At 32.7% G+C, this 12,666-nt stretch overlaps 1 protein-coding gene across 2 annotated transcripts in view; it reads right to left on the reverse strand.

Moving 5' to 3' along the window:
- The window catches only part of LOC114344785 (uncharacterized), an 834,291-nt gene that overhangs the window by 37,041 nt on the left and 784,584 nt on the right, over positions 1-12,666 (reverse strand). For both annotated transcript variants that reach the window (XM_028295620.2, XM_028295626.2), the window contains exons 12-15: positions 12,107-12,315; positions 8,840-9,031; positions 8,183-8,335; positions 1,818-1,993 (exon numbers count right to left, since the gene is read on the reverse strand). In XM_028295620.2, the coding sequence (XP_028151421.2) occupies positions 1,818-1,993; positions 8,183-8,335; positions 8,840-9,031; positions 12,107-12,315 (730 nt within the window). The remainder of the gene's footprint in view (positions 1-1,817; positions 1,994-8,182; positions 8,336-8,839; positions 9,032-12,106; positions 12,316-12,666) is intronic.

Genomic DNA, 12,666 nt, shown 5'->3' on the forward strand with positions numbered 1-12,666 from the left:
AACATCTTTTTTAAAACTTGATGACACTTTGGGGCACCACCTCGCTAAATGGTGGGTGATAGACATATGCTGTCGGGAAATAAATAATAGGAAATATAGTCCTCTTCATTTTATTGTTAAGTAATTTTTTTGCAAAACGTCCAGGAAGGGCGACGTTTCGCAAAAACCACAAATTACCCCCTTTAAAGGGATGAAAAGGGGGGTTGCGGGGAGAATTAAAAAAAAAAGTTATTCTCATAATAAGCATCCCTTGATATATCAGGAAAAAATAAAACCGGACTTGTGTACATTTTGCGAGGTTCAACCTCTGTTTCCTACACTAAGTCCTGTGGTGAGAACCCAACAAAAAGGACTCTAAATAGCAACTGAATTTCAAGTTGGTTCAATTGCTATTGAAAGTCAATATTTCGAGTCAATATTGTGAGATTTTTACCTCAGGACTAGCAACAAACAGTGTTGGGGAGTCCTACGCTCTTCTTCTTCTTCTTGATGTGCATATACGTAATGAATGTTGATGATCATCATGGCAATCCTTATCTTATTTGCAGCGGGAAAACTGTACAAATGTTGTGTTGAACCAGGTTCTGGGTTTTTTAATCAGGATGTTCTTATTCTTCCTGGACCTCGCTTTCCAAATATTTTTCCTTGCAGGATGGCTGGTAGGAGGGCATATCTGGATTTATTTCGCATACTGTGTCCGAAGTATTCCAACTTACGAGATTTGATGGTGGTCAGTACCTTTCGGTTCTTATTCATTCTTATGAGGACCTCCTCATTTGTAACCAGTGTGATTACCTCCTCATTGTGTGATTTTAAGAGTTCTCCGATATAGCCACATCTGAAATGCTTCCAATTTTCTGCACATACCGTCGTTCAAGGTCCACGATTTAACACCATAAAAAAGACTGAGAAGACGTAACATCACAGCATTATACTTTTATGCCAAGAGAGAGGTTGTGGCTCTTAAAGAAGGCTCCCATCCGGTTGAAGGTGGATCTAGCTTTTCCGATAGGCCCTATTATCTCTTGGTTGTTGATCCGTTATTCATGTATTGTAGTGCCGAGGTAGGTAGTTGTAATGCATCACTCTCCCTGCAGGGGTTTGGCTGATGTAAAGTTGACCTTCTCTTATCTTTTCTTGCTAATGATCATAAGCTTTGTCTTCTTTAAGTTAATATTTAATCCATATTGTTGACTGAAATACGTGGTTTTGTTCATATGGACTTGTAGGTCATCTAGGTTGTCCGTAAGTAATACGCTGTCATCTGCATACCTGATATTATTTAGCCGGTACCCGCTTAGTAGAATACCTTTTTCAATTTCGTGCAAAGCTTCGATAAATATTCTTCCAGAGTAGAGATTGAAGATTAGAACAGCAAAAATACAGCTTTGCCCCACTCCGCGGATGATTTTCATATTTTCGGTGTGTTCACCTTCAACTAAGGTTTGCAGTCTGATTATACTAAAGGTTTCTAATTATTTTCAGATCTTGGATGTTAATTCTTGCTTGTTTTAGTATTTGCATCATCTTGGCGTGTTGTACTCGATCAAATGCTTTCTCGTACAAACAGCATTTATGAACCCGAACTGGTAGGGGGAAATTTGACTAGCTTGTAAATCCTTATGAATTTTTTGATGATGAAATTTTTAATTCGAAAACGTACTGTGATATAGCCCGAAAGGGCCTTTTTATATTCTTTTATAAAGCATTCTGATTAATTTTTGATTTATTTTCGGTTTCCAGTTCATCTTATCTTTAAATGCGATTTTTTTTAATTGCAGAGTTGGTTAATGGAAATATTATAAAGTAATGCTTACCTTAAATGTGCTTTTCGAGAAAAGGAAGTTCTAGGAGTAGTTTCTGTAGGAGAAAGAGTGGCAACTGGAGTTTGAGCAGAATCTCTATAAAGGCGTAACTTGACTATCTCGGGGCACTGACGAAGAAATTGGACCGCCTGCTCGTGAGACATCGGGCATATTTCGACGTCGTTTACCTAAAAGTTTTATGACTTTTATCTAAATTAAAAAAAAATAGAATTTTGTGTTTTATTATTTATATATACTAGTTTTCTTCTTCCTTCTCTTCCTTCCTTCTCTTATATCGAACTCCACTCTGTCATTCTGTTTATCCAACGTTTCTTTCCTGCTTTTCTGTCATGTCCACACCAGGAAAATATCTTCTGTTCTATGTAGTCTCTTCTCTCTAATTAACATTCTCTATGTTAATTATTCTATCTCTTCTTGTTACTCTGTAGCTTCTCCTTAATTTTCACACCCATAAGTCACGATACTTATTGTCATGGTGTAATATATATATTTTTTTGTTTTTACACTGATGTTCTTATCACACAGTACCAGGTTAAATTTTCTCTTGTTTGTCCTTGTCTATTTTTTGTATCTTCTTTAGTTTTTCCTTTGTTTGATATTATGAAACCTAAATACTTGCACCTGTCGGTTCCTTTGATTTGTTTACCTTCGTCTATTTCTAGCTGTTGTGAAAACAACAGTTAAATCAATTCGCATTTAAGTAATCTCGCACGCTAAATTTTAAGACGGCACCTAATGTGTATAATACACTCTCTCTCTTTCGCTACTAAGACAATTAATCGTTAATTCCGCATATTTGTTAAACTCGTTGTTGTTAATAAATGCTTTATTCGCTTAACACCTTTATTTCTCGTGTGCACAACCCTTCATACCGTGTTAATTAGTAACTATAAAACCCGACCAAATAAATTCTTAGAACAAGTTCTCCTAAAAGTTCACTGTTTTGTATAATCGAAGGACAATCCTCTACTTTAGGGACATGCGTATGGTCCAAAAATATTTAAGTAATGTCCAATTAGGCAAAAGGTAATAATTAAACCCTTTTTGCCACGGTGGGGTAGGATTAAATAAAAACTCACACCACTAGCTGTTTTATTTCTGTATTTTCCGTTGTAAGCTATTCAGTTTTCTTTAGGTTTATTGGCATTCCATTCTTTGTATATTTCTGTTCCAGCTTTCTCATCATAAAGCTGAGGTCATCTTCGTCTTGTGTGATCACTATTTGGTCATCAGCAAAATTTAGGGTACATAGGTATTCGTTTCTTAGGGGATGTGGTGCAGCCCTGTAGTAGTCCCTTTACGTCTTAAATGTTTGCAAGCCTTCTGTGATGTATTTCGTCAAAGACTTCCTCAAAGTCAACCTGGCATATGAATACGTCACAACTAACATCTCGACACCGTTATATGAGTGCTTGTATAGTTAATAATGTCTCTCTAGTGACATAGCCTTTTCTAATAGACTAAGAGCCGCTATAGGTGAAATTTCTTAATCATTTTAGGCACGATGGGACCCTATAACTTAAATAGTAGAACCTAAAAGAAAACGTTTGAACACTGTGCCGTCACTTTTCAGTGGCACAATAGAATTAAATTTTTTTTATTTTTTTAAGTTCTATGTGATTAACACATAGGATTCAGCGTAATTTTAACCCACCACCCCCTTCCCCCTGCCCCACCATCAAAAACTTCATTTTTCGTTTTTATTTTTTTTTGGTGGGATGCAATCAATTTTAAAATTTCAAAAAATTCACACGCATAGCTGAGGCTTTTATAAAACATGCCTATTTTTTATAGACCCATAGGTAGAGTGTACATAACCTCAAAAAATTAAAAGACATTTTTTTCAAAAAAGCGTATAACTTTTTTTGAGAAATAGCTGCAGGTCTAATGTTTTCTTAATCTTGTGTGTTTTATCAAACACTACATTTTTAATTTTTTTCAGATTCTTCCGTAAGGCCTTCAAAGACCTTCAAAAATCCGAAAAACTGTTTTTTGGGGGGTTTTGGGGGATTTTCCCTATTTTATAGACTTCATAATATATCAAATCAATTTTGTTTTTATAGGTTACATGTAACTTGAAATAACTGAGTCATTTAGAATATTTAAAAATCAGAAAAACACGTTGAAACCCCCCAAAACCCCCTTAAAAAACAGTTTTTTGGATTTTTGAAGGTGACCAGCGTTACAGAAAAATCTGAAAAAAATTAGAAATATAGTGTTTGATAAAATACACAAGACTAAGAAAAAATTAGATCTGCAGCTATCCTCAAAAAAAAGTTATATACTTTTTTCCAAAAAAAAATTTTTAAAAATTTTTTGAGGTTATGTACACTCAACCTACAGGTCTATAAAAAATATACGTATTTTATAAAAGCCTTAACTATGCGTGTGAATTTTTAGAAATTTTAAAATTGATTGCAACCCACCAAAAAAAAAATAAAATCGAAAAATAAAGTTTTTGATGGTGGGGGCAGGGAGAAGGCGGTGGTGGGTTAAAATTACGATGAATCTTATGTCTTAATCACATAGAACTTAAAAAAAAATGAAAAAATTAAATTCTGGTAATAAGGGAGCGTATTTTTTAATTTATGTATCCCGTCCATAAGTGGAAAGTTTGATGCGCCACTGTAGACGCATGTGCCACTGAAAGTGACGGCACAGTGCTCAAACGTTTTCTTTTAGGTTCTACTATTTAAGTTATAGGGTCCCGTCGTGCCTAAAATGATTAAGAAATTTCACCTATAGCGGCTCTTAGTCTATAAATCCCAGTTGGTTTCCTGTTATGATATCGTCTAGTTTGTTTTAGAGACGTTCATGGATCACTCGCAATAAAACTTTTAAAATATTATGTTTCATCTTATATTCCTCACATTTCAAGTCAAGGGCTCATCTGTTTTGAGATGGACGTTGAGAGGTGACTCAAATTTTTTTGCAGAAATTGCTTGAAAATAAATTAAATAATATTATGTGAGTTATCCTCCCACTCAAAATGGTCCGGAACATTGTTTAAATAATCAAAATGTCAAAATATGGAGGAAAAATTCGATTTTTTATTGGTTTTTTGATTATAACTTTAAAACTGTTCATTTCTGAGAAAAGTTTTACTGACATAAAAGTTGCATAATTAAATTTCCTACAATATAGAATTGGCTAGAAATTTAAAAAATAGTCACCCTTGTTGCAAAATAGCAATACTTGCGAAAAAAACCATACCAAAACAAGTATTCGCATTTTACGTTTTTCAACCATTTATGCTACACTTAGGACCTTCATATTTTACCCAATAAAACATTATGATATCACAAAACAACACTGTAAATTTCATTAAGATCGGTTTAACAGATTTTGCAAAATAAATTTTGCAATCCAGCTTTCGCAAAAAAATTCATTTATTAAAAATGTTGCAGGACTGAAAATACAGCAGATAGTAAGTTGAATTTTTTTTGCTTATACGCTGTGAGCTTCGCTGGTGTCGCTCCTGGCGGATTACTAATCAACTTTCACTGGTAATTTTTAAATTTATTATTTAATTGTTATCGCTTAATATTTACAACGCAAAAAAGTAATTAAATTATAATCGATTTTTTTAAGATTTTGCTAATCATTTTGACGTTCTATTGATAAAATATGAATTTCTTACTTCGGATACTTTCACAATTATCGTATAGATGGCGGTAAGGTTAATATATTAATTTATAATTATATATTACGGAACATTAAAAAAACTTAAATTCAGTATTTAAAACGTATTGTATATTTAAGGTAAAAATATATAACACAGCTTTGGCAAACTAATACTTTTTATAATTAATGTTTTTAATTTTAATTTTAAATTAATCACTTTGACATTTATGTCAAATTTCCAGTAATCGTTTACAGACTTGTCACTACTGGCGCTCGAGAATTTGTAAATATCCCTTCTACGTACGAGCTCACAGCGTATAGAAATGTACTGTACTTTTCATTTGCAATTTGCAAAATTAAAATCGAATAATTACCACGGTGTCAGGAAATTTTTTAAATAAACATTAATTTTTGGTGCTACGCGCAGGACAGCGGTGTTCGATTCACACAAGTTGATTTCCACCAAAATGTCTTCTAATCTTTATCTAATATATTATTTTCTTACTCTATATTTTGTTGTATTTTAATATTTTAATTCCACAAAAATCAAACTAATTTTATTATTGTTTGTGAAATATTGTTTAAACAATTGCATATGTTTAAAAATAATAAACTTTTAGTCTCTAAGTTAAAATATATGAACAAAGAAAGTTTTTGCTAAAAAAAGTGTTATTTTAAAGGATAAAGTATGTGTTTTTATTTTGCAATAAACAAATTTATTTATTTATATCGAAATATAATAAAAATTAAAATGTATCAATGATTATTAAAGGTCATTGAAATGCCCAATCAGAGCAAACTATCCGCTGTCCTGCGCGTAGCGCCAATAATTAATGTTTATTTAAAAAAATTCCTGACGCCGTGGCAGTTAATCGATTTTAATTTTGCAAATTGCAAATAAAAGGTACAGTACACTTCTATACGCAAAAAAAAAATTCAACTTGCTATCTGCTTTATTTTCAGTCCTGTAACATTTTGAATAAACGAATTTTTTTTGCGAAAGCTGGATTGCAAAATTTATTTTGCAAAATTTATTGAACCGATCTTAATCAAATTTACAGTATTGTTTTAGTGTATCATAAAGTTTTTCTGAGTGAAATATGAAGGTCCTAAGTGTAGCATAAGTGGTTGAAAAAACGTAAAATGCGAATACTTGTTTTTGTATAGTTTTTTTCGCAATTATTGCTATTTTGCAACAAGGGTGACTATTTTTTAAATTTATAACCAATTCTATATTGTAGAAAATTTAATTATGCAACTTTTATGTCAGCACAACTTTTCTCGGAAATGAATACTTTTAAATTTATAATCAAAAAACGAAGAAAAAAATCGAATTTTTCCTTCTTTTTTTGACATTTTGATTATTTAAACAATATTCCGGACCTTTTTGAGAGGGAGGATAACTCAAATATTATTATTTGAGTTATTTTCAAGCAATTTCTGCAAAAAAATTTGAGTCACCTCTCAACGTCCAAATGTACTAATATTTTTACAGATCCGCCCTGGTCTATTCAGTGCGTTAGGTTTTTTGGGTGTTGAGATAAACTCAGGCATCAGCCATTCTTTCAGAATCTCTTAGGTATTAGTAAATTTCGTTGAATAATTCTAGTATATCCATCTGTTTTTCTGTTATTAGTCTTGAAATTTCTGTAAATTTCTGTAGGTATTTTATTCGGTTCCGGATGTTTTTTAATCCAAATAAAATAAAACAGTTTAAAAGTCAAATAAGAAATTTTAAAACGAACTATAACAGTGCAAATACAGAGGTTCTAAATTATGGAATAAATTCATTTTTCGAAAATAAGCCACTTTGGAGAAAAATCCCGAGACGGGTCAATTTTTATTTGCAAATTACGATTTTTTTGACGTATATACCATAATAGTGACATCATCCATTTGAGAGTGATGACGAAATCGATGATGGTTAGCTCATTTGAAAGGTTATTTAATTCTCTATTCAGTAATATGTATAAACATGAACATCATTATTTATACAGGGTAACCAAAAAGCAATAATTTTTGAATTAAATTAATTGCCGCAAAAAGAATGTATGTAATTTATTTAACTCAAAATACATTTTATTGCTGTCAGAAAACAGAAAAAAATGTTTATTTGACAAATATGACAAATTTAAGCGAAGAGCAATGTTTCATGTGTATATTTTTTATATATTCTGACATCAGTAGAATGTATTTTAAGTTAAATAAATTACATACATTCTTCTTTTTGCGTCAATTAATTTAATTGAAAAATATTTTTTGGCCACCCTGTATAAATAATGATGCTAATGTTTATATTAATGAATAGGTAATTAAATAACCTTTCAAATGAGCTAGCACTCGACCCCTATTTTTTTAACATCCAACGTTTATTGCAATCTGTCTAATCACAAACAATAAGCAATACACAATATTATTGAAAAATAACACAGATGGAAGCCGCCCAGTGGCGAGCACCCAGTAAGACATATAACATTATAATTTTAAAATAAGACATAACAATTACTTGGAACATAATACATAGATAAAATTTAGTATAGTGGACAGTTCAGACAATAAAAATATGATTATTAAAACTATTATGGCATTTATGTCAAAAAATCGAAATTTAAAAATAAAAATCGACCTGTCTCGGGATTTTTCTTCAAAGTGTATTTTCGAAAAAATGAATTTATTCCATAATTTAGAACCTCTCTGTATATAATGTATAATAACATTTTAAAAATACTTACCGCTATGATCTTATCTCCGGCTCTAATTCTTCCATCGGTAAGAGCAGGCTCCCTGACTAATGCCCTAACGTAATGGCCCAAAGCGCTGTCGTCCTCTTTTCGTAGAGTAAATCCCAAAGATCCTTGAATTTTTTTAAGCGTAATTTCAAATTCCTGTAGACGTAGAAAAGGAATATTTAGAATAGGCCACATGTTTTCATTAAGAGCGTAGGTGCAAAATTTCGGCCAATGCTTTTTAAATGCCTCCATGTTATTTTCGAATCCCAAAAAACTAATACACATTTTTGAAAGAAGGTACATTTATTTTGTAAACGCAGAATGAAAGATTACATTACTACAGAGGGCTGAAAGTCCCTTAGAATAAACAAAAAGGTTTGTTTTTAATGAGATATTTGAAATTAAAAATCACACTCAATGTTCTCTTTTCTTTTTTGAACCCTGTAACCGTGTAACCTGTACCTAACTTATTGAAATAAACATTATAGAAGTTTTTGAGGACTTTCGGCCTTCGGTAATAATAATTCTGCGTGTAAATTTTTTCAAAAATACTTATTAGTTTTCTCAGGATTCGAAAAAAATTATTGCATGTAAAAAGCATTGACTAGTGCGCCTACGCTCTTAATACGGAATAAAAAAAAGTAAGAAAACTGATCTTACCCCATGGTAATAGTCATCTTCAGGTGTAGAATAAGCGTTGGAAGGCAGATTAAGATTATTAGGAGGTTCTCGTCTAGGCGGAGGAGGAGGAACTTCTGATATAGGACTTACACAGTTCAGTACATCTGGAGGAGGTCTACAAATTTTTAAATCTACGTGATTTGGAGCAGTTCTGAGGACTTCCAAGGCTTCCTAAAATATAATATTATTTTAGGAAATCGGTTTCCCTTAACGCAGAAAGCTGTATGTATTTTTGGGTTGGCTAGTACTGATACTTTAGCAATGTATTCAACATAAAATGCAATTGATCGCTATATCACTGCGAACATTGGAATTAAAAGTTTTTTATCTATAAAATGTTTAAACAGCCCAATTGGAGAAATATATTAGTATGTGGAAATTACTATATAATTAAAAAAAAGAATGTGTGTGTACTTTGTACGCACGTAAGAAGATATTCTTCTATTATATAATAGGTAATTTAAACGAAGTAAATATACTTAAAAGGTTATTTGTACTTATTTTATTTAAAAATCAAACTAACTTTCTTATCTATCACTTTCAAAAAAGAAGAGTATCTTCAAAAATTATATAATAATATACTTACAATCATAAAATCTATAAAAAAAAAATAAAAAAATAATAACTTGCTTGGGGCTTGAACCCACTTCACGTCTACGGCGCCGTACGAAAGTTGACGCCATTTCAAACTGCACCAAACTCTCGTATACGTCATGTGGGAATATACACAAACTAAACGTTTACACCATAAATTTATATGAATTTAATAAAATTATTAGTTTGATTTTTGTCGAAATAAAATACAACAAAATATAGAGTAAGAAAACGATATATGAGATGAAGATTTGTAGAAAGTTTGTTCGTAATCAGATTATGTAGATTAAAGCATTGCCTACTAATAGGTAACTACATTATTTTGTTTATATTTTCCAAATAGATAGGTATTGAAACTATTAGGTATTTCCAACTGAAACATTTAGAATTACGTACCTGCGGCTTTTCAAAACTATTTAAAAAGTCACTATAATTATAAATTTGATTTTATTTCTGTCCACACATCAATAAAAACTAATATTATACAATATATGCGCGCGGATCAATCAAATTTTACCCTCAATCGATTCGCCGCTAAAGAAGAATATCTTCAAAAATATTACAAAACGAGTCTGTACCGGCATCAAGAAGAACAAAAAATACACACAAAATTTATCCTGACATAAACTTTTTTATTTCATACCTAGATTTTGTGTCACATTGGAACTACTAAAATCGATTATCTATAACAGCGTTTCCCAACCGGTCTGTCGCGACCCACTAGTGGGTCGCGGACAGATTTCCGGTGGGTCGCGGCGTGGCTCTTACGGTAGCTGAGTGGCGTACAGAATAAAAAATAGCGTATTATCATGGGCAAGGGATGGGTCGCGAATATGAAAAAAAATTTGGAAGGTGGGCCGCCAGACATAGAAGGTTGGGAACCACTGATCTATAACAAGAAATCGAACTTAACTGACTGATTTGGCAACATAGTGAAATATAGTGTTCACTCGGTACAGCTTGTATACGGCAATGCTTTTCAAATGAGAAGTAAAGGAGCCGTGTTGCCACATAATAGGTACGGGCACCAGAGGCGGCTTTAAAATACAAGAATTTAGCCCGGTCCACTTCGCTAGCGCATACTGCTTATAAACCGAGGCCGCGAACTGGCATGCGAGACTGCGAACCGGCATCGTTGCGCCCCGTAAGAACCAGACTATAGTCACCGTCATCACAATGTATATTTATCAAAATATTTGTGCCTTCGTCTTTGATAGTATCACGTACTGCCGACGACTGTTGCCATAGGTTCGCAGAACTTTCGAAAAACGGTGCGGCTACTATCTCTCGAATTAATATTGACGACACGCTGATGTAGCCTCTTAAAGATATGAGTTACTAAAAAAAAAATATCTTTGGGAAAGAAAACGAAATAGCACATATAGTGAGGAGTGAGGAGCAAAATTATGGAATAAATTCATTTTCTCTAGAATGGGACATTTTGGAGATAAATCCCGAAACAGGTCGATTTTTATTTTTAAATTATATTATTTTGATACATACATCATATTAGTGATGTCGTCCATCTGGGCGTGATGACGTAATCGATGATTTTTTTTAAAATGGGAATGGGGGTCGTGTGGTAGCTCATTTGAAAGGCTTTTTATTTCTCTATTCAGTAATATAAACATTAACATTATTCAGGGTAGTCAAAAAATGATTTTTAAAATAAATTGACGCAAAAAGAAAAATGGACAGAGGTGTAACCAGGATGATCCTAAAGGGGGGGTTACAACTACTTGATGGTCTTTGGGGGGTATGGAATAGTAATGGTGTTAAGGGTATAGAGCTCAAAGTACATCCAAATGGGGGGGGGGGGTTATAACCCCCCGGGTTACGCCTATGAGAATGGATATAATTTATTTAACTCAAATACATTTTACTGATGTCAGAAAATAGAAAAGAATGTTTATTTCACGAATAAACATTTATTTTCGCTTAAATTAAATGTCAAACGGCCTCCCACTTGCCTTTTGACACTTTGAACAATTAATTTAAACGAAAAGCATCGTTAATTTTGCAAATAAACATTTTCTTTATTGTCTGACAGCAGTAAAATGTATTTTGAGTTAAATAAATTACATTCTTCTTTTGCGTCAATTAATTTAATTCCAAAATTATTTTTTTGGTCACCCTGTGTAAATAATGATGTTAATGTTTATATTACTGAATAGAGAATTGAACAACCTTTCAAATGAGCTACCACACGACACCTATTCCTATTTAAAAAAGTCATCTATTGCGTCATCACGTCGAGATGAATGACGTCACTAATATGATATATATGGCAAAAAATTATAATTTAAAAATAAAAATCGATCTGTTTTGGGATTTATCTCAAAAATCGTCCAATTCAGAGAAAATGAATTTATTCCATAATTTAGCCCCTCTCTGTATAATAAAAATAAGAAAGTTACAATATCTGGGACTCGTATTGAGGGAACAGCGATATGAAATGCTAAGACTGATAATGCAGGGAAACATAAGAGGAAGGAGTATAGGAAGGAGAGTGTCATGGTGAAAATTTTAAGGAACAGGTTTAAATGCAGTTCTATAGATCTCTTCAGAGCGGAGGTAGATAGAGTAATGATAGTGATGATGATATCCAATCTCCGATTGGGAGACGACACTTAAAGAAGAAGAAGTACTTACGTAATTCGTAAGTCCAGTAAGTGTAATACCATTAGCTTCGAGTAGGAGATCTCCGACGGTGAGTAGGCCGCATGACGAAGCAGGCTGATGAGGGAACAGTCTTTTGATTCTTATTAAGCCGGGCCAGGAACCCGTGCTGTCTACACCGCCAGTCACGCTTAGACCGAGGCCACGTGATCCTTTCGACAGCTTCACCAAGAAGGTGCTCTCTGAAAAAAACAAAATATATATTAATATACAGTAAAACCAAACATACAGAATTAGGTTTAACTTTTTTATAGTACAAAATATATAGCGTAACCTAGAACATTGTTAAGATTCAAAAGTAAAGTATATTTCACAAATTGGCGACTGTTTTGGATTACCGTTAGACACTTAACAGCCAACGGTCCACTCTTCTGTAGCATAAGAAGTACGAAAGTACTTCTCCTCTAAAGTACTACTCCATAAGAAGTAGGTACGAAAGTACCTCCTCCTTCGGAGTCGGGCTCTTTCGCCAAAATATGAAAATGAACAGTAGTTTTTAGGCAATACGTTTTAAAGCAAAATTATCGATAATT

The sequence above is a fragment of the Diabrotica virgifera genome, chromosome 1 (assembly GCF_917563875.1).
Source record: "Diabrotica virgifera virgifera chromosome 1, PGI_DIABVI_V3a".
NCBI lineage: Eukaryota > Metazoa > Arthropoda > Insecta > Coleoptera > Chrysomelidae > Diabrotica > Diabrotica virgifera.